Below are 19,405 nucleotides of genomic sequence, written 5' to 3'. Positions count from 1 at the left end.
TCACTTTAAATCGATTTTGTTTTCAGTATTTTCTAAAAATTGGAAGGTGTTCTGTTTTTAAAATACTTCAACGAATGTATATTTTCATTGATTTTTTAATGAAAAAACTGATATAAGCGTTGCATGTTCTAGCGTTTTCTTATTAAGAAGTAAATACAAAAAAACACCAATTTTTTTTTTTTTTTGTGAAAAATGTGTGTATCCTAAAAGTGAGTGGCATCCCACTTTTTTATATTATAGTTTTGGGAGTCGGCCAATTCCCTCGTCTTTTACCTTTATTCCTCCTCGCGGATTCTCCATCTTACAATCATCAAATTTCAGAAAATTTTTCCTATTCCTTTCTAATTAATGTTTGCTTAGTTTGAATAAGCCGATAACTCGAAATGGACTCGAGAGTACACATTTTAAGTGTGTAATTTAGAAAATCTTTTCTAAGTTTAGGAATCTTTTTCTTTATTAAATTTGATGGAGAGAACTAAGATGGGTTTCCTACCACTTCACGTGCACATGAAAAGTTGCCAAGAAAACTGCGTGGCATTCCACTCTCCAAGAAGTATGGTGCCACTAAACATATTATCACATGAAATTAGGTTAGCTATGGATTCATGATAGCTATTTTTTATGGAGAAAAACAAAATTCATATTCTTAAAATACTTTATATAAAATTTTGATTTTTAAAATAAATGCCACACCCAATGGATCTCGTAAACAAGAAGCACATATGAAGATATGGTAAAACACATTATTACACGAAAGAACACAACCAACGATGCACAAATTTTACATTCGCTACAAAAGTTATGCCACTGAACCAAATACATCAGATGGTTTCCATCGACTATCAGTATTTTTTCTTAATCACAACTGGTCGAATCCCACATTGTTAAACCGTACTCAAAATGATCCGCTACCACTAAAATAGCTCAAGATTGATGCAGGGACGACACTTCAACCACCACTTGCACCCGTTCCCCTATTTCCACATTTTGAGAGGGCGGTTGGATCCCTGTGCTTGATGGTGTTGCAGCACCATCTGCCTCTCTGCCGGATGAAGAATTCTCGGCGCTGACAGGGCGAAGCAAACCCTGTAACCTTAGAAGATATCTCTGACTAGGAGTTTGGTTTCTTACATATCGAGTTGTTGTAACAACATTGGAAGATGACCTCTCTGCATCAGTGTGAATGCTAGATATTGCACTTAGATCAAGATTTGGAAAGACAGAACAACGGCATCTGGGGCATTTTACGTTTAGCCGGAGCCACTCGTCTATACATTCCACGTGAAAGTTGTGAGCGCAAGGAAGTCCGCGAACCTGTATGGTGTCCAGTGAGAAGCTATAGCGGAACCAGGATTCTCCTTTAGGGGGAGGGAAAATACAAGATTACCCATAATAGAACACAAATATAAAATTGGTTTTAAGAAAAATTGACCAGAGGCCCCACCCACCCACGTCTTACTGGTGAAATTCTTGACATTTTTCAAACAACTTTTTGTCAATTAAAATATTATTACATTCGAAACATAAACATACATACCTCATTTCCCACATGAAATTCTTCCAAACATATAGGACACTCGCTGCAATCAGTAGGCACAGCCTTCATTCTGAACTTAGGAAGTTCTTGAATAAGCGCCTCCACTGCTTCTCTCTGCATGTGACAATAAAAGTTTCAAAGGTTTGGAGGAAAGCTTGTGATATTAAAGTGAGCGCATATAAGAAATACCAAAGCAAAACTAAGACAAAATGAAGCAGCAGATATTTATCTGATCAGGTGATTTTCTGACAGTATTTATACATGCTTAACTTAAATCTCGATCATGAGCCAACCATAAATTACTGAAAATCAATAAGCGAACTTCACCAGTTAATTTAGTCGGACCCATTCTGTGAAATCTTTGAAGCAAGTCGCTTGTTACCTGAGCTGTGGTCAAATACATTCCAGGTTGATAAGAAGCGGCATCTTGACCCATCCCTCTCATTTCTTGGCCAGCAGCTTCAAAAGCCCAATCTGGCACTCTAACCATGTCTACCAAAACCTGAAGTCAGATTCAACATTGAAGCAGGTCAATTAAAAATAAATGTGGTGAACACATTCTCTAATTCATAACCATGTGTTAATATGTTTACTAAAATCGATGCAAAAGAAATTGTAAGAGCTTACTCCATATTCTGAAACAGGAATCCCCTGTTGTGCTTGCAATTGATGTGCCTGTCTTCTTGTTAACCACTGAAATAAAAGAGGAACGAAGCATAAGATCTGGATAGCCATTGTTTGTTACAACTTTATAATATATTTAAGCATATAGCATTTGAGGTCCTGCCAGAACCTTCTCCTCAAGTAAAAGAAAATAGAGGAAAACAAAAAGGCACACTGGCAACAGCTGGGGGAGGGACAATTATTCCAGTATTCCACTATTCGTCTTTCTAATCCTTGTTATATTATGCATTATATTTGCCATTTTTTGTATAAATCTATCATCTATCTCATGTTTATCATAATTGCATGATTTAAGAATTGGAAGGATTTCATGGGGGCAACATGTGCATAACCTGTTTTCCAATAAAATATTCTACACAGAAAATTCCAGGTAACATCTGATAGCAGGAACATAAAACTTGTTGGACAGTAAAATATTGTCAAAACTGAAACTAACCATTCCCAAAGAGATGCCAGCGATGCACACAAGTCCACAATAGCTGAAAAGCAGCCAAATAAGAAATCCCCACTTCTGACCTTCTTCAGGCAACTGCAAACGTTTCCACGATTTTATAATTTTTCAAGATTCGTTATATAATGCACGATCACCTACTTGGAAGCGAAAGTGAAAATATACTTACACAATCTCTAGCACTAGAGAACCATAGGGTACCAATAATAGTCCAAGTCCAAAGGAAGGGATACAAGAGCAGAGCAAGAATGGAAAGCACAACAATCCTTCCACAAAAACGTGCATATCTCTGCTGCCAACCAAGATCCCTAATGCCATTTTGAATACAGTACAAAGTATAAAGCTTCTAAATATGTGAAATAAACCCAAACACACGAGATGATAAAAGGAAAGATAATTGTACAACTCCAAGATGCAAGTCATTGTTACTTCCAGACAAATAAGCACAACTTTAAATAAATGTATAGCTTGACAATTTTCCTTTTGTCATACAATTATTTTTTCTCTTTCTTTGAGAAAATTGATGACTCCATCGCACAGCCTACCACATATCGTAAATGAAAATCGATAATACAACTTACTAAATAAAGCTTAATATTAACCATGACGTTTTTCAGGTGGGCAAAACACCGAGAGGATTATCAATCAAATGCTGCCCATCGTTAAATAGATAATTCCGTTACCTATATAGATTGTAGATAAAACATATACAATTCCATGACTACTTATAAAATAAACCTTGAAAGGAAACAAGGTCTTACAGCCCCATTCCAGCAGCCAGTCCATTATCCACAAACATCAAGAGCCGGAAAACAAACACTGCGGTGTAGTCTACCTAATAAAGGGAAGAGAAAAAAATCAAAACATTTAGTCATAACCTCAAGTCTCATCCAAAATAGATGGCATCTCCTTGACTCGTTTCAAAAGTTTAAAGATCACTTACTACAATCCATATATGCAATGGATGTGTACATAAATGGTACCGCTTCCAATTGATTGCCACAATAATTCTGATACAATAGTTAAGGAATGATCCAAGGCTTTATATAGTAAAAACATATCAAACCTGCATTAATCTAATTAGCATATACGAGAAATTCAAAATAAGAATATAAAAGACAAACCAAATCAGCATCCAAAAAAGCATCCCATTTAATATGAAACCAAATCTTGAACATCAGTGAAAAGGATACATGCTTGTAGCGAGCATAGACAAGAAGAACCCATCATACCTGCAAGAAACCCACTCAAAATTACCCCTTTAAACCAAAAATAAAAACCCTACATGTAAAAATCCCCAGATAAAGAAAATACACAAGCAGGTGCGGAATTTGTTCCCCGTTTAAAAAGAACAAGATTTCTTTACCACCATTTCTCATGATGAACCGTGAAACGTTCTTGAAAATACTCACCACTTGAAATCAACGCCTCTAATCGCCATCAAATATCTTAGTTATCGATCCAAGAATTGATTCTCATTAAACTAATCTGAGCATCAACGGAGTGAGTCTACTCGTCAAATTTCAAGCATTAAAAAGACACATTTTTACACGGAAAAGGGGAACACTGAATTCTGTATGTTGTCTGTGAGGAGGGGAGGGGAGGGGAGGGGAGTAAAGATTATAATGAATTCTCTGGATTTGCAGACCGAGGCAAATTGAAAGACGGGACCTTTTCTTTTTTATTCGTTTTTGTCAGTTGGGGTGATGTACGGGGAAAGTTGAAAGATAGAGAATCCTTATTAAATTTAACTTTCAAATTTCCTACTCATATTATATATTACATTATTAAATATGAGACTCTTAAAATAATCATTTTATAATACATCAAAATATTTAACTTTTATCATTATTTTTCTTAGTTATCAAAAACTTTCTCAATTCACCTCTCTAAACAAAAATTCTTTTTTTAAATCGAATAACTCTTCTAAATTGAAAATAATTTCGTTTTAATTATTTAGTAGTATTTGAACAAATTAAAAATAATAATAATAACACATACAACAAGTGTACATTTTTTACTAGTGTATATTATTTTTACACGTGTGCATTTTTTTATTTGGATATATGAGATCTATATATTTTTATGGAACTCACGTACCCAGATCAATTTTTTATCGTCGAATTTGCATTAAGACGTTATCCATATGCTAGCGTGAACTCAGCAATTATATATACTAGCCACCGAGGCACACGCGTTGCGTGTGTTATGAATATATGAGGCAGATATATTAAACCTTCAAGAGTTTACCACACCACGATTGTAAAAAAAAATTGTAATTGATCCATAAAAAGCAAGGGATTCCAAAGTTAAATAAATATGCCAAAATCAATTTGTTACCTCACATGATATAATTGTTGATCATAAAAAAAATAATATTTTTTGAAGCCTTGACGTCATCTAAGGTGAACTTCAACGTAAAATAAATAAACACATAGTCAAAATATTGTCTAAAAAATATGATAATATAATTAAAAATTCAGATTTTGACATCAGAACACTGCTAGATATTTCAAATTTGAGTTTAAAATCTAAATTTGTCTGTAAAAATTATAATAAAACAATGTTTAAGAAGCCTTAATATAATGATTTAGTGAAACTGTTGAGAATATGTGAGAGATTACTTCATAAGATCTTGAAGCTTGTAAAAAATATATTATCTCACCTGCAAGATCAAAACAAACAAACGAATTTGATATGACCATAAAGTAACATAATAAATCATAGACCATAAATATAGTTATCGAAAACTTTCTCAATTCACCTCTCTAAACAAAAATTCTTTTTTTAAATCGAATAACTCTTCTAAATTGAAAATAATTTCGTTTTAATTATTTAGTAGTATTTGAACAAATTAAAAATAATAATAATAACACATACAACAAGTGTAAATTTTTTACCAGTGTATATTATTTTTACACGTGTGCATCTTTTTATTTGGATATATGAGATCTATATATTTTTATGGAACTCACGTACCCAGATCAATTTTTTATCGTCGAATTTGCATTAAGACGTTATCCATATGCTAGCGTGAACTCAGCAATTATATATACTAGTATATCGACGCACGCGTTGCGTGCTTATACAATACTTTTTATAATTTATTTTAAATATATATATGAACTTAAAAAATAAATAGGAATAAAAAAACCCAAAGAGGATTTGAACCTACCAACTTCATAGCTAAGAAACAAAGATTTTATCCACTAAACAACATGTGATTTACATTAATTTTTAACAGTTTATTAATATATATAATCAGTAAAACAGACCATGACACCAAAAGTTAGTTACTCTAAAGGGCTCTTGCTTAATAATATAGTATAGATATATATATATATATATATATATATATATATATATTTTCTGAAAGATAATTACGTGATGTAAAAAGCCATATAATAGTATTTTTAGGTAAAATCAGTTAGTTCTAAAATTTAAAATACAAAAGCTCTTATAACATCATATTACTTTTTATGTGATAAAATTGATTGATCTGTCTCACGAATATATAAAATTTATATGTGATATATTTTCATAATAGACCTAATCAATTTTACAAAGTTGAATCGTAAGATGGATATTTGATCCGGATTTTTTATGTCAAATATGCTATTTTCACTTATGTTATTAAAAAATATTAAATATTATATAATATATGTTTATTTGAGTGAAAATTTTTATTTCAAAATCATCTTTTTCTCGGTATATATAGACCAAATCTCACAAATATTGATCATGGACAACATTGTACACAAGTCCTACTTTAAATATTGATTCCAAAAAATGCTTTTTGATTGGTTATCACTTTGTCTGCTTAACTAATTAGTACCAACTCAACAACTGGAAATTATTATTTATTTATTTTTATCAACAAATGGAATTCATTATTCTTTTGAGCGAAGAAAAAAAATTTCTCTTTCAGCTCTGGTGGCCATGTATTGACTTTGTTTATTTCTTTATTCCGACTTCATACATAATTTATTTATACAAAATACAGATTTAGAAAAAATTTTCTGAAAATAACCACCAACAAAAACAGACATATCATTCACTTTCGAGGGTGGAAAAAAAACTTCCCATTCATTTAATAATGATAGAATGAACACACAAATGTTGGACTTGCAGGCCTAATTTTGATCTGTTGCACTTCAAACTGCAGAGGAAAGACTTGGTCATGGAGGCAATCTTCTTCTTTATGTTGCTTTGCTTCTCCCCGTTTCCAGTTTTCTCACTCGACAGTCTCAAACCGGGGGAAACACTGAACTCATCTGCATATTTGATTTCTTCCAAAAAGATTTTCACTTTAGGATTCTATTCACCTGACAATAGCAACCGGAGTTATGACTGATTTTATAATAGTATTTCGTCACGACGATTATAGTATTCGAATCCACGATACACAGTAGAACTATCAATTGTACTTGAAGATCTATTCTCGGGACCATAACCTCTAACACCATGTCATATAGATGATGAAAACAAACATTTATATAGAAAGATACATGTAAATGCTATATAATCGAGACTTATATCATAAAGAATGACATGGAGGAACAAAATCATTAGTGTATTCTTCTTTGAGATTCAGTTGGGAAAATTGATCTCGACGATATAGACCAGGATTAGCGACGGTTTTACTAAAACCGTCGCTATATTCGCGACGGTTTTACTAAAACGTACATCGGCGACGGTTTAATAAACCGTTGCTAAATAAAGAAAACCGTCTCTATTAGCGACGGTTATATCTAAAACCGTCGCTAATTGCGTACCCTTTCCGTTAAACCGTTCCATCTCCGTTTTCCACCGTTATATCGCTTACGAAACGCCGCTACAAGTCATCTACCGACCCACCCCGGAACTTTGGAACGGCAAAGGCCGTTCCCGTTCCGGAACGGCCGTTCCGGTGGCAACACGGCCGTTCCGGCGAACCATGCTTTCTTGGACTAGTGGGGACTTGAAATTTTATTATGAATATGGGAGTCTGAAGATTTACTCGTTTGACAATATAGTTCCTAAGCCTGATCCTTTAAATCTCAACTACATTTTTAAAAATGTTTCCAATCAAGATGAAGAATACTTCACCTATTCCCTCTATGTAGATCCCTTCACGCCTGAAAATCGAAAGATTATATCTGGATGGACACTGCAAAATCAGGGGAATATCTATGACCATGACAGAGTTAACGTTGCCCTAGTTGATCTTTGCTATGGTTACAATACTAGAGGTGTTGGAAATGATGTTTACTTGGGCTGTGAACTCTGGGAGCAGCCTAAGTGTCGAAACAGGCATTAGATGTTCAATTACACTTATGGACGGTTTCCATTCGTTGCAACATATTCATATGACAACACTTCAAACCTTACCCTAAGTGATTGCAGGGCAAACTGCTGGAACGACTGCAAATGCATCTCCTATAAGGATGAGAATAATGGATGCTCGTACTGGAGAGGTGAAAATGCAGAGCTACTGCAAGATTATGGGCCACAGTTACAGTTAAGATATTTCCTAGTATCAGCAGCATCAGAGGAAAAAAGAAGTATGTTTACAACTTCCCGGGTCCAAAAGCAATGAGCATGATACTGCGAAAAATCTCATAGCTCTGTTTTATGGAAATATTTGTTTAATTAATATGGAAAGTTTGAGTTTATATCATTCTAAATGATCTTTAACAGGATGGAAGATCTGGCCTCTTCCTGTGGCAATCACTTTATTTCTGGTTTCAATAGTCACAGCATCCTTCGTTATCCGAAAATTTAGACAAGGTACTCATAAATTATACATTGTAACAAATGATTTCAGTGATCTTTCAGTGCTGATATTTTCTTTGTGGGTACAATTTGATAGCGAAAAAGAAGAAGATGAAAGTAATGCAGGAGCTAATGACACTTGAAGGATACACTGGAATATCAGAATTCGAAAACAATGGGGGTCATGATCTTAAAATGTTTTCTTATGCGTCTCTTCTGGCCTCAACCCATGATTTTTCTTTGAACAACAAACTTGGAGAGGGCGGTTTTGGCCCGGTTTACAAGGTGAATTTGAGAGTTGAATCCTTTTACCTTAAACTGAGAATAAAAATCCTCTTACCTTGTCTGTAATAAATATAGCTTCCTTCTTGAAAGAGGTATCATAATTCAAAAATATATTAACCGAGTGATCTTGTTTAGATATGGTGGCAAATTTTTTATCCTTATGTTATAATACTGAGCTCACCAGTCACCAGCCTTGGTTATTTATGAACTCTTCTAAAGCTACCCATGTTCTGCGTCATATATTATGTTTTTCAGGGGAAAACTCCTGAAGGACGTGAAATAGCAATAAAGATACTGTCACGAAGTTCAAAACAAGGATTGATCGAGTTCAAAACCGAACTAATACTCATATCTAAACTCCAACATAGAAATCTAGTAAAGCTATTGGGTTTCTGCATTCATGGAAATGAGAAGATGATAGTCTATGATTACATGCCCAACAAAAGCTTGGACTTCTTTCTCTTTGGTGAGTTATTATGTTCAGCTTGAATTAACTATAGCATAAAGTGAAGCGAAGAAGACTGAAGTATGTCGAATATCTTTTTACATAAACTTCTGATGCAAGTAGTTCAAACGTGACAGATCAAACAAAGAGAACTGTGCTGAATTGGGATACACGTTTCAATATAATCGAGGGGATTGCTCAAGGATTGCTTTACCTTCATAAGCACTCTAGATTACTAATAGTTCATAGAGATCTGAAAGCTGGTAACATATTACTGGATGAGAACATGAACCCAAAAATTTCTGATTTCGGTTTAGCGAGAATCTTAAAGCCAAATGTCTCTGAAGAAAATACGAGCAAGCGTGTTGGAACATGGTAAGTGGCAATTATAGGCAGGGCTAAATATTCTTTGAGTTAGTTTAGATTGAACCAGAATTGGAACTATCAAATAAGCTTCACTGATTATTTTTGACAGCGGATACATGGCTCCTGAATATGTGACACAAGGTACTTTCTCTGTCAAATCTGATATCTATAGTTTCGGAATTCTGATACTGGAGATTGTGAGTGGGCGGAGAAACAACAGCTTCAAGAATCTTGAAGGCCCTCTGACTCTAACAGAATTTGTAAGTCATTAACATGATGCTAGTGAAAATATGTATATGGCATGAGTCGTCTTTCACGTATGTTACACTAAAATTGGGGTCGGAATGAAAAATTTTGATTTCAGGCTTGGGACCTGTGGAAGCAATGCACTGAACTAAAGCTCATTGATCCTATGCTAAAGACTACAGACAAGAAAGATCAACTGAGAAAATGCATTCAAGTTGGTCTTTTATGTGTACAAGATAAGGCTATTGATCGGCCCTCTATCGAAGACGTTGCATCCATGCTGAAAAGTGAAACCAAGTCTTTGCCAGTGCCTGGGAAACCAGCATTTGTTGTGAGAAACGATGGAGTTCCGACGAGGCGAAAACCCGAGCCAGAGTTCTCTAAGAACGCCGTATCAATTTCTGCAATGTATGGAAGATAATAAGTAATGTTCTTTGTTTATTTATCTGATGTTCCTTTTGTAGGGGATCCCAACTCTGTATATTCTAAGAAATACTCCACTTAGGGATAAGTTTTTGGATACAATAAATGGGATTTTATTTTAAACTTAAAATATAAAATATTTTATTTGCTTAATACATATAAAATTATTGTTATTATTATTATTTAGAAAAAAAAAATTATTATTTTTAGATGTGCATAGGAAATGATTTAACTTATTCTAACTCTTACTTTTTGCGTAGTTTTATCACAAATGAATTCATGAAATACTACTAAAAAGAAAAAAATCTGAGATATTTTTTTTTTAAAGTATAAGAAATGTCATATGTTGGGATTTGTAGAAAAATGTTGCAATTGAATCGTAATTAAAATGTTGGTGTAATATAAGTTACAAGCCACGTTTGCAAAAATTATTAAAAACCCCCGCCACGATGCCCGTGCCCGGGAGACAGAGGCGGGAGTGGGAGATTGATCCCTCTAAGCTGGTTATTAAAGGTGCGATTGCACGTGGCACCTTCGGAACTGTTCACCGTGGCTGGTATATAATTAACATTATAATATTATCAATATAAGTATAACAAAAGTTTGGTTAAAGCTCAGCTCTACCTGTTTAAGGGTCGTGCCTTCTTGTCTGAATATTGAATAAGATTTATTGACGTTCAGTAAGAACTTCAAATTTTGGAATTGACCTGATATCAAGTACGGATTGCGGAGTATTTTATTTGGGGGGGACTGCTATGCGGTGCGAAAGACCCACTTTTAAAAGTGCCTATAAATATGAGTTTCCTGCCCGATCTCCTCTAGGCCGTTTGCCTTCCTTTCCAAGCGGCACCAATATAATATATTCAAGATTTTGGAGCCTCTACCATTGCCACTTGTAGTAATTTCCAATTACCTGTGATGATACATGCATTTCCGCTTTTCTTTTGTCATCAACATAAACGTGTTCACTTGACACACATTAGATGTCTGTTGTGTCTTGAAATCATGCATACCTCATAAAGAACTGGAGAAAAAAGCTAGCATTTAAAGTGGTCGTACAGATGGCGCTCGATCTTGCTCGGGGGTACCTTGAATCGAATTTGTCCATTCTCAATTTCTCACAATTATCAGTCTCTAACTCTCTCTACTGATTGTTTTTGCTTACCGAGTCTTGTTGACTATATGTATGGCTAATTTTGCCTGTCGCTGTGTAGGTTAAGTCACCTTCACTCACAGAAGATTAATGTTCACAGATACGTCAAGACAGAAAACATGTCGTATGCCTTTATAAGCGGATATTTAAAGCACATGCAAGTCATTTTTTAATCCAACTAATAGCATAATTTGCCAGTGGTGGTGGAGAGTGGGACCAACAGGAACCATTTCCTTCCACTCTTACTATTTGAAGGAATGTATATATGTGTTATAATTTCTAAAAAGCCAAAAAATACTTGTTCGATTTGCCTCTATTTCCATTAATCCTAAAAAATTGGAAACATCTCTAATCCTAGAATTATATCATTCATGCACTTGGTGGTTTTCAAGGATGACAATAATTAAATTACATTAACCCTGAGGCAAACAATGCCATTGATCTCAATCACCGATGTTAGCATAAAAATGAGCCCTCCATCCTTTGAGAAAAAAGTTACTGCATTACTAACTTAAGCCTCGTGTCTACGAAACTGCAGGTTCTGAATGGGGAAACCTGTATATATAACAGAAAATGTGCGTCTATAGTTTTGGCATTTGCTTATGGGAGATATATTGCTGTGACATGCCGGACCCTGATCTTAGTTTCTCCGAGGGGACTTCAGCAGTAGTTCGCCAGGTACTGTTTATGGTTAGTTATCACGTTTTCTAAAAGCTCCAGTTACTATAAGTTGTTCATAAAATCGCATTCGTGTAGCCTTACATTTTATCCCCAGAATCTGCGGCCAGAGATACCGAGGTGTTGTCCAAGCTCCCTTACTAATGTGATGAAATGATGCTGTGATGTTCCGATGATAGAGGGACTGACACATCGCGAGGCGGAGGAATGATCCCCATCGATCAGCAACAAGGTTGTCTTTTTTCGGAAAACTCGTGGCCTCGAAAATGTACCTTCGGGAGCATGTAAAATTACCATATTTCTTTCGCATTCTAGAAAATTGGAGAAGCTGATATTTTTTGGTCACCATGGTCATCCGTAATGTGTTCATTTATCTAATGTGTGTTTGTCGATACCTAAAACGTGAATCAGAAAAGGCAAGCTAAATTTGCATTGTGCCCATTAATTTAAAATTTAAATCCGAAAATACATCAAATAATTGATTTTTTTTTTACAGGTACACACACATACAATATGGAGTGTCAAAATCAGTTATTTTACATCAGTGCTAATTGAATTTTTACACAGGTATTCAGCATGATCTCAATCCCTAAACCCTAAACCTTTGGTAGTACTGGTTTTGCTAGTCTAGCATGGTAGTATTGTTCATTGGGTATGCTTTTGATGCGTAGGCTTGTTCTAGACCTGATTAGCGGTGTTGCGTAAGGCTAGGCTTGCTGTGTTAGAGGTACGAAAGTACTATTCGAGATATCCTGGTCGAGTATACATCCTTATATGTGTTGCATGATTATGTGGTGCATTGATATATGTCATATGATACATGCTATTATGTCACGTTTTATGATGCATGTTGCATTTCATGTTGAGCCGTATCTCCTTCGAGATAGCCTTTACTGTTGAGCTGTATCTCTTTCGAGATAAGCTATATCTTGTGGGGTCGCTCAGCCCTGTCTTGTCTTGTGGACGCATGAACACCGAGAGTACACAGTGGCCGACGGGTCCGGAGGGCTTCGGTGATCCGGGACATTTTAGGTCCACGTCTGTTCTTGTAGTGGATGCAGTGACCCAGAGGAGTACCGCGCGGCACTATCCACTTGGCGCCTCTAGACTGAGCATTTTGAGATCCTTTGTTATTCCTGTTTCTTGACTACCCTGGTATCATATCATAGCATGTGCATTTCATATAGGCTTGTATACTCATGCTTTCGTACTGGGCGTTCTTATCGCTCACGTCCTCGGTTTTGTTTATCTTGGACACCCCATTCCCACGGGGCAGGCCTCAGGTTGGACAGCTCAGGAAGAGCAGGAGGAGGACAGTGAGTGACTGGTTGGTTTAGTTTTCAGTACTATTCTTTTCGATATGGTTGTACCGTATATTTCATTTTAGTTCGAGTTGTTCTGGATTTCGATTGGGTTGTATAACTATCGTTTGTTGGCCTTTTCCGCAATTATCTCTGATTATTATTAATTAAGTTAGTTGCATGCTTAGTTCTTGATTAGTAGGTGATTCTGGAACGGGTCACTACATTTATAGTCGTTGAAATTTACAGGTGATCCTTTTTAATGTCTTGGTAACATGCTAATTAATTATATTGTATAATATAATTTTTCATGTTATTTGGTATTATTGGTATTACGATATAACAATTTATATTATCTGTACGTGTTTGATGGACTACTGACCTCCTCTATCTTATGATTTTCTTGTCACGTCAATTTATTGAGAAAGCAATTTTAATCTAATTTTAATTTCCACTCTATAATTATTTAAATTGTCATTTACTCAAAGTTTAGGTATGCTTTTTCTTTGGTCAAATCATTCTCCATCAAGAAAAGAAAAGCATTTCATAATTATTTTAATTTCAGTCAAATTTAAATATAGGTTAAAATCTTAAGAATCTTATAAGATTATCACTTTTAAATGAAATTTGATGATATATTTTATATATATATATATATATATATATATCATCAGTCAAGTTGTAACTTAGGTTTTCAATTTATAGTTTACACCACAAGATATTGTGTAAAGTTATAATTTTAGACCAAAAAAATAATTTTTAATGCTGTTTTGGTTGCCGTTGAATACAAGAAGAAAACGAATTTTATGCCAACTTGCAGCCAAATGCCATTGTCACTTCATATCCACCAAACTAAAGCTCCTTAGACTTCAAATAATACCTCTTGTACATTTTTCTCCTCCAAGATATTGTTTCCACTCTACGCCATCAACCAAAATAATAGTAATAATAATAAAAAGACCTATCAATTTGCAAATAAATTAAATGAATGAACCAACACCTGATGTCTTACATAGATACATGTTTATTCCTTTCTTGGCTTCTACATATTGGAATTCACTTATCTGTTTTTTTGTTCTTCCTTTGTCTGTTTGTTTGCATATAAAAGCAGTGTTTCTAGGCAAGAAATCTAAATCTCGAAAAGGGTTCTTTTTCTTGGAAAAAACCAAGCTACTTGCTTGATCAAAATGCTATTATTTATCGTAATAAAGCCATGATCATGGAGATTGTATTATCTGTGACACTTCTATTTGTCGGGATAGCTGCTTTGGTGATCATTCACATTTGTGTGGTGGGGAGAGCTTTCAGTGGTGATTTCCCAGGGAGGGCATCGATTTCGGACCGTAGTCGAGCGGTTCGGATTCCGAGCATGAGACAAGAGGATATAAAGGAGTTGCCATGTTTTGATTACAAGGTCGAAGAGAATGGGAATAGAGAATGTTCTGTATGTTTGGAAAATTTCAAAAACGGGGAAACGTGCAAGAAGCTGCCCAAGTGTAGTCACAGTTTCCATTCCGAGTGTATTGATTCTTGGCTTTCGAAGACCGCAGCGTGCCCAATATGTAGAGCATCTGTTGGATCATTAAACTTTGAACAAGTTCACAATAGGAGCCATTCAGATGAAGTTGGAGTAGAATTAGTCTAGCGTCGCCTCACTGTATAGTTTTTTTTGTATTGATTGAATGTTTGCTGCGTACGATATAAGCATTTTGCCAGTGCTTAAGAAATTACGTGAATGTGCAGACAAGGCAGCATCAGCCTATGGTGGGAGAGAAGAAAGAGTTGGATTCAATTGTTTTTATTATTTTTTTGGGAATCCATTTGGAATTTTTCTTTTTATTACATTTGATCGAGGTTTTTCTCTATCACCAGGTAGGTATCAAATCCAAGTTTCTCGCATATTTAGTAGAAAGGGGTTTATGCCACGGTACCGCAACTAGAACGACTAATTATCGAACTGGATTCTGAAATTTCATATTTATTCTCGAGTATTCATGGCTCCTCCCATTAGTAGAATAATTAATTTTGGTCAAATCACACTGCTCCCTAAATATAATAATAATTTCGTAAACAAGTAAAGACATAATATGTCTCATATGTTGACAATATTCTTTCATTTGGTTGAAAGATCAAATTAAATAAAATAAATATGACTTTAAATTAAGAGAAGTTTATTTTATCATGTTGGTATTTTTAACCATGGTTAGATTGTATTGTATAAGACTATAATTTGAAAACTTCCAAGATGAAAGTGTGTTTAGAAAAGATAAGAAGATAAGCATAAAATTAAGGAGACGACAAAACTTCATTAAACGACACTGTTTCGTCACCAAATATGATTGGTTCTCATTTTCAAATTTGTGCGATTGTGGTAGACGGTAGGCAACTAGGCAGGCTCTTGAATTTGGCTCTTCCAGATAAATCTATGGGCAAAACCCACCTGCTCTTGATAATACCCTCCCCAGAAAATATATTTAATATTGTCATCTTATTTTCAAACATCACATTTAAATTCATTTTCAATCACTCCAAAAATACCATATTTAATATTGTAACACAGTATTCTTTATAGTTTAAAATGTTGAAATACTACAAACCTTGTTAAATTAAAAGCTTAGAGAGGGATTCTATGTCAAATCCAAGATTTTACGCCTCTACTTCTCATACATAGACCATATAACCGATAATTATTCTGAATACAGCACTCTCCTCAAATATACTTTAAACACAATCATTTTTCAGATGGAATAATCACGATTCATACATACGAGGCCTCCAGTTTTATTTTTATTTTTCTAAACCAGCGATGCAAGAACAGCATCAGCTGAAAATTGACTTCTGATAAGGTGTTAAAAGGACTTAAATCACGACGAGATACAAGCCATCCACATAATATCTAGATGCTTGCAATTTCAGATATCATGAACAGTAATCGCTTCATTAAAAATGTTCAGTAATCATAATTACAGGCAAAAAACATTAATCCAGGAATAATAGACGATCTATGCAGATAGAATCTGCTTTTACCAGTTAGAGTTCAAAATAAAAACGTTGTGTCAGTAACAACAAGGCCATGAAGATGATAACCAACACATTCAAAAGTAACCTCATAAGGGCAAAGCACGACCATCATCAACCAATCAAGTAGACTTGGCCTCACTCTTCTCACCGATGCTCTCTAATTCCTTGCGAAGCTGCAATGAGAAATCATCACTGACATCGTCATCATCCCAGTCATCTTCCCATTGCTGAGTCACTTCTTTGCCTTCCTCTTTGTCATCCCACTCTACAAACTCCAAACCCGTGAGGGGGCAAAAAAAAATCCACAAAACTTGGCATTAATAAAGATTTTGAGTACTCATAATCAAGTTACACATTAATGACTTCATGATTCCAACGAACAAATGAAAAACCGACAAGATAAAGGAGAGAGTTTTGCATTGCATGTCCATCGTTTAAGAAAGGCCAAAGGGCGATAAATAATAAACAGATCTGACCAAGTCGAGTAACCAATACAACATAGAATCTTCAGAATTCAATTTTCAGTCTTTACACATCCCGAAGAAAGACGTGCAACAAGAAGATCAAAATGAGAAAACACGAGCTGCTGATCATCAACTTGTGAAAGGTATGGATGACCAGCTAGAGGGGAGTCTACTAATTTCGAAGTCTAATGAGCATGGAGATACACTCACCCACCCAACTAACATGTTAAAATGACTGTAGTATTATAATACAGGGCAACTGATTATTTCCAAGTTCAAACACTTTCAGAGACAGATGAACCAAGTAAATTGGAGTAAAAGGCTACAAGTTTGGATCTCAGAATCAACAGGTCCTAGATGCTTCAACACAAGGGATGTTAATTTTGATGAATCAAGAATGCGTTACAATCTTAAAAGAGCAAAGATAAAAAGTGGCAGTCATGGAAAAATGGAGTCCCAAGTTGAGGTGGAGTTTCCAGACAACAACAAAGCACCCGAAACTGACACTCAAAAAGTTGAGGTGGAGTTTCCAGACAATAATAAAGATTGGTGCCTCCCGCAGATGTATGCTTGGATCTTGGTTTAATAAATATTGGTGCCTCCCGTGGATGTAAGCTATTGAAAGCCGAACCATGTAAATCCTGTCTCCAGTTTAATTTCTGCCTTGATTTACATATATTAAATTGCTGGTTGAGACAAAATCTTTAAAGGTCATATTGCTTGTTCTGTGATTGCAAGCCTTTCTGGGCATTCTGGTCAGAAGTTGTGCTCGATTCTTGGTGAATTTTGGGCAAATCGTGGTTGCTTACATAACAAAGCGCTTGTGAGTTGTAAGTAATCTCAAAGATTTAAATAGTAATCTTTCAGGTTTCAACTTCAAAACCTTGGTTCATACTCCATGACACAAAATGAAGGACATTGCATCAACATCGCCAGTGTTTTCAACCAAGCAGAGTAACATAATTATCAGTTGCAAACATTTTAATTACTTAAAACACTGGCCTAAAATATCCACCACATATTTGAATGGATAAAACTCAAATCCTAACACAATCACAGTTCACAAAAATACACTAAAACTTAGAAAGGTTACCACGATCAATATCAAAATCCTCAAACTCGTCATCGTCTTCGAATATATCCATCTTCACTTCTTCAGTTGCAGGCTTTGGGGGTTCAGTCTCCATTCCTAAATCATGCAACATTTGGTTTCATACCGAAAAATAATACACAGAAAAAGCAAAATCTCCGGTGTAAAACCTCCTAAGAAGTCTAGCTTTGAACATACTCGATCAACGATTCATCTTACCAGTTACGTTGGTTGAGAGGTACGATATGAATGAACGATAGATCTTTCTCCAAGTTTGAAAGAAATTCAGGGAGGAAATCGAATTTACAAGAGCCGAATGGGTGAGGTTTCCATCTCGACGACGTCGTATGTGCAACTGAATCAAATTACGAAACCGCACCCTAGGAATATAGAAAATGTAATTTTAGCCCACGATGGAGAAGTTGCACCAAGAAAGTGGAGCAGCCCAATACCAATAAAATATTTAATGTGCATCTGAAATTATCAAATTTGGGTCATATTCAAATATGATTGGAAAAACTCAAGTCGAATTCGAACCTAAAATTATTTTATTTGATAATTCGCAAGTTTTAATATTGTATTAATATAATTATGTATTAACTAAATATATTTAAAATCATTATTTTCGATTAGTTCGCGAATATATTTGAATATTTTGATATGAATTCGAACTTGAGTCTTGACTCAAATTTAAAAAATATTTAGAGTGAGTCTCATGTGAGATCGTCTCACGGATCCTAATCTGTGACACGGTCAATCCTACTCATATTTATAATAAAAAGTAATACTCTTAGCATAAAAAATAACGTTTTTTCATTAATGACCTAAATAAGAGACTCGTCTCACAAATACGACCCGTGAAACCGTCTCACACAAGTTTTTGTTAAAATATTAAATATTTGATATTTGAATCGAAATTGAGCTCAAATATATTTAATTCAAGACGAAATCTAGCCTCGGTTTTTTCCTTATTGAGCTCATTTCAATTCGTTTAAAAGTAGCTCTCTTGTAAGACGATCTCACGAATCTTTACCTGTGAGACGGATAAACCCTACCAATATTCACAATAAAAAGTAATACTCTTAGCGTAAAAAGTAATACTTTTTCATTGATGACCCAAATAAGAGATCTGTCTCACAAAATACGACCCGTGAAACTGTCTCACACAAGTTTTGTCTTCGATTAAACTCCAAACTCAAACTAATTGGCCGGTCTAAAATCTTAGACGTACCAGTATTTTAAAAGTATTGAATCTCAATAAAAATCTTTTAGTACTGATTTCGAATCTCTTATGATATTAGTAAAAAAAATTATTAGAATAATTTGTTGAAACAATATAATATTACTGGCTGGACTTAGGGATGTAAACGATTCAAACCAAGTCGAACAGTATCAGGCTGGAGCTTGGCTTGTTTAAGATTAATTCAAGCTCGAGCTCGAGCTTGATTCAAGCTTTTATAATCTGGCTTGAGTTTGGCTCGTTTAAGATTTATAGACCTCGAGCTCA

The 19,405-nt window shown here is 34.9% G+C and overlaps 4 protein-coding genes across 4 annotated transcripts; 2 read left to right on the top strand and 2 right to left on the bottom strand.

The window, feature by feature from the left end:
* Nucleotides 1-697: 697 nt before the first annotated feature.
* On the bottom strand, nt 698-4,383 carry LOC140835054 (E3 ubiquitin-protein ligase SIS3-like). The gene is made up of 10 exons (XM_073200362.1): nt 4,085-4,383; nt 3,866-3,904; nt 3,616-3,682; nt 3,434-3,507; nt 2,842-2,980; nt 2,658-2,750; nt 2,165-2,230; nt 1,920-2,039; nt 1,538-1,651; nt 698-1,314 (listed from the first exon to the last, which is right to left on the bottom strand). The coding sequence occupies exons 1-10, from the start codon at nt 4,111-4,113 to the stop codon at nt 925-927; spliced, it is 1,131 nt and encodes a 376-aa protein (XP_073056463.1). The 5' UTR covers nt 4,114-4,383; the 3' UTR covers nt 698-924.
* Nucleotides 4,384-7,615: 3,232 nt separating this feature from the next.
* On the top strand, nt 7,616-10,269 carry LOC140833608 (G-type lectin S-receptor-like serine/threonine-protein kinase At1g11330). Its single transcript, XM_073197942.1, has 7 exons — nt 7,616-8,215; nt 8,352-8,441; nt 8,524-8,711; nt 8,967-9,177; nt 9,294-9,531; nt 9,632-9,782; nt 9,887-10,269. Exons 1-7 carry the CDS (start codon nt 7,972-7,974, stop codon nt 10,187-10,189), a joined length of 1,425 nt encoding a protein of 474 aa, XP_073054043.1. The 5' UTR covers nt 7,616-7,971; the 3' UTR covers nt 10,190-10,269.
* A 4,267-nt stretch (nt 10,270-14,536) lies between these two features.
* Nucleotides 14,537-14,968, top strand: LOC140835548 (RING-H2 finger protein ATL66-like). The gene has a single exon (XM_073201033.1). The coding sequence runs from the start codon at nt 14,537-14,539 to the stop codon at nt 14,966-14,968; it is 432 nt and encodes a 143-aa protein (XP_073057134.1).
* Nucleotides 14,969-16,240: 1,272 nt separating this feature from the next.
* On the bottom strand, nt 16,241-18,283 carry LOC140835053 (protein DELETION OF SUV3 SUPPRESSOR 1(I)-like). The gene is made up of 3 exons (XM_073200361.1): nt 18,118-18,283; nt 17,902-17,997; nt 16,241-16,609 (listed from the first exon to the last, which is right to left on the bottom strand). The coding sequence occupies exons 2-3, from the start codon at nt 17,993-17,995 to the stop codon at nt 16,464-16,466; spliced, it is 240 nt and encodes a 79-aa protein (XP_073056462.1). The 5' UTR covers nt 17,996-17,997; nt 18,118-18,283; the 3' UTR covers nt 16,241-16,463.
* Nucleotides 18,284-19,405: the final 1,122 nt, after the last annotated feature.

This window comes from Primulina eburnea, chromosome 6 (genome assembly GCF_022965805.1).
Source record: "Primulina eburnea isolate SZY01 chromosome 6, ASM2296580v1, whole genome shotgun sequence".
Lineage (NCBI taxonomy): Eukaryota > Viridiplantae > Streptophyta > Magnoliopsida > Lamiales > Gesneriaceae > Primulina > Primulina eburnea.
The sequence above is the reverse complement of the archived record's forward strand: the minus strand, read 5'-3'. Positions and strand labels throughout refer to the sequence as shown.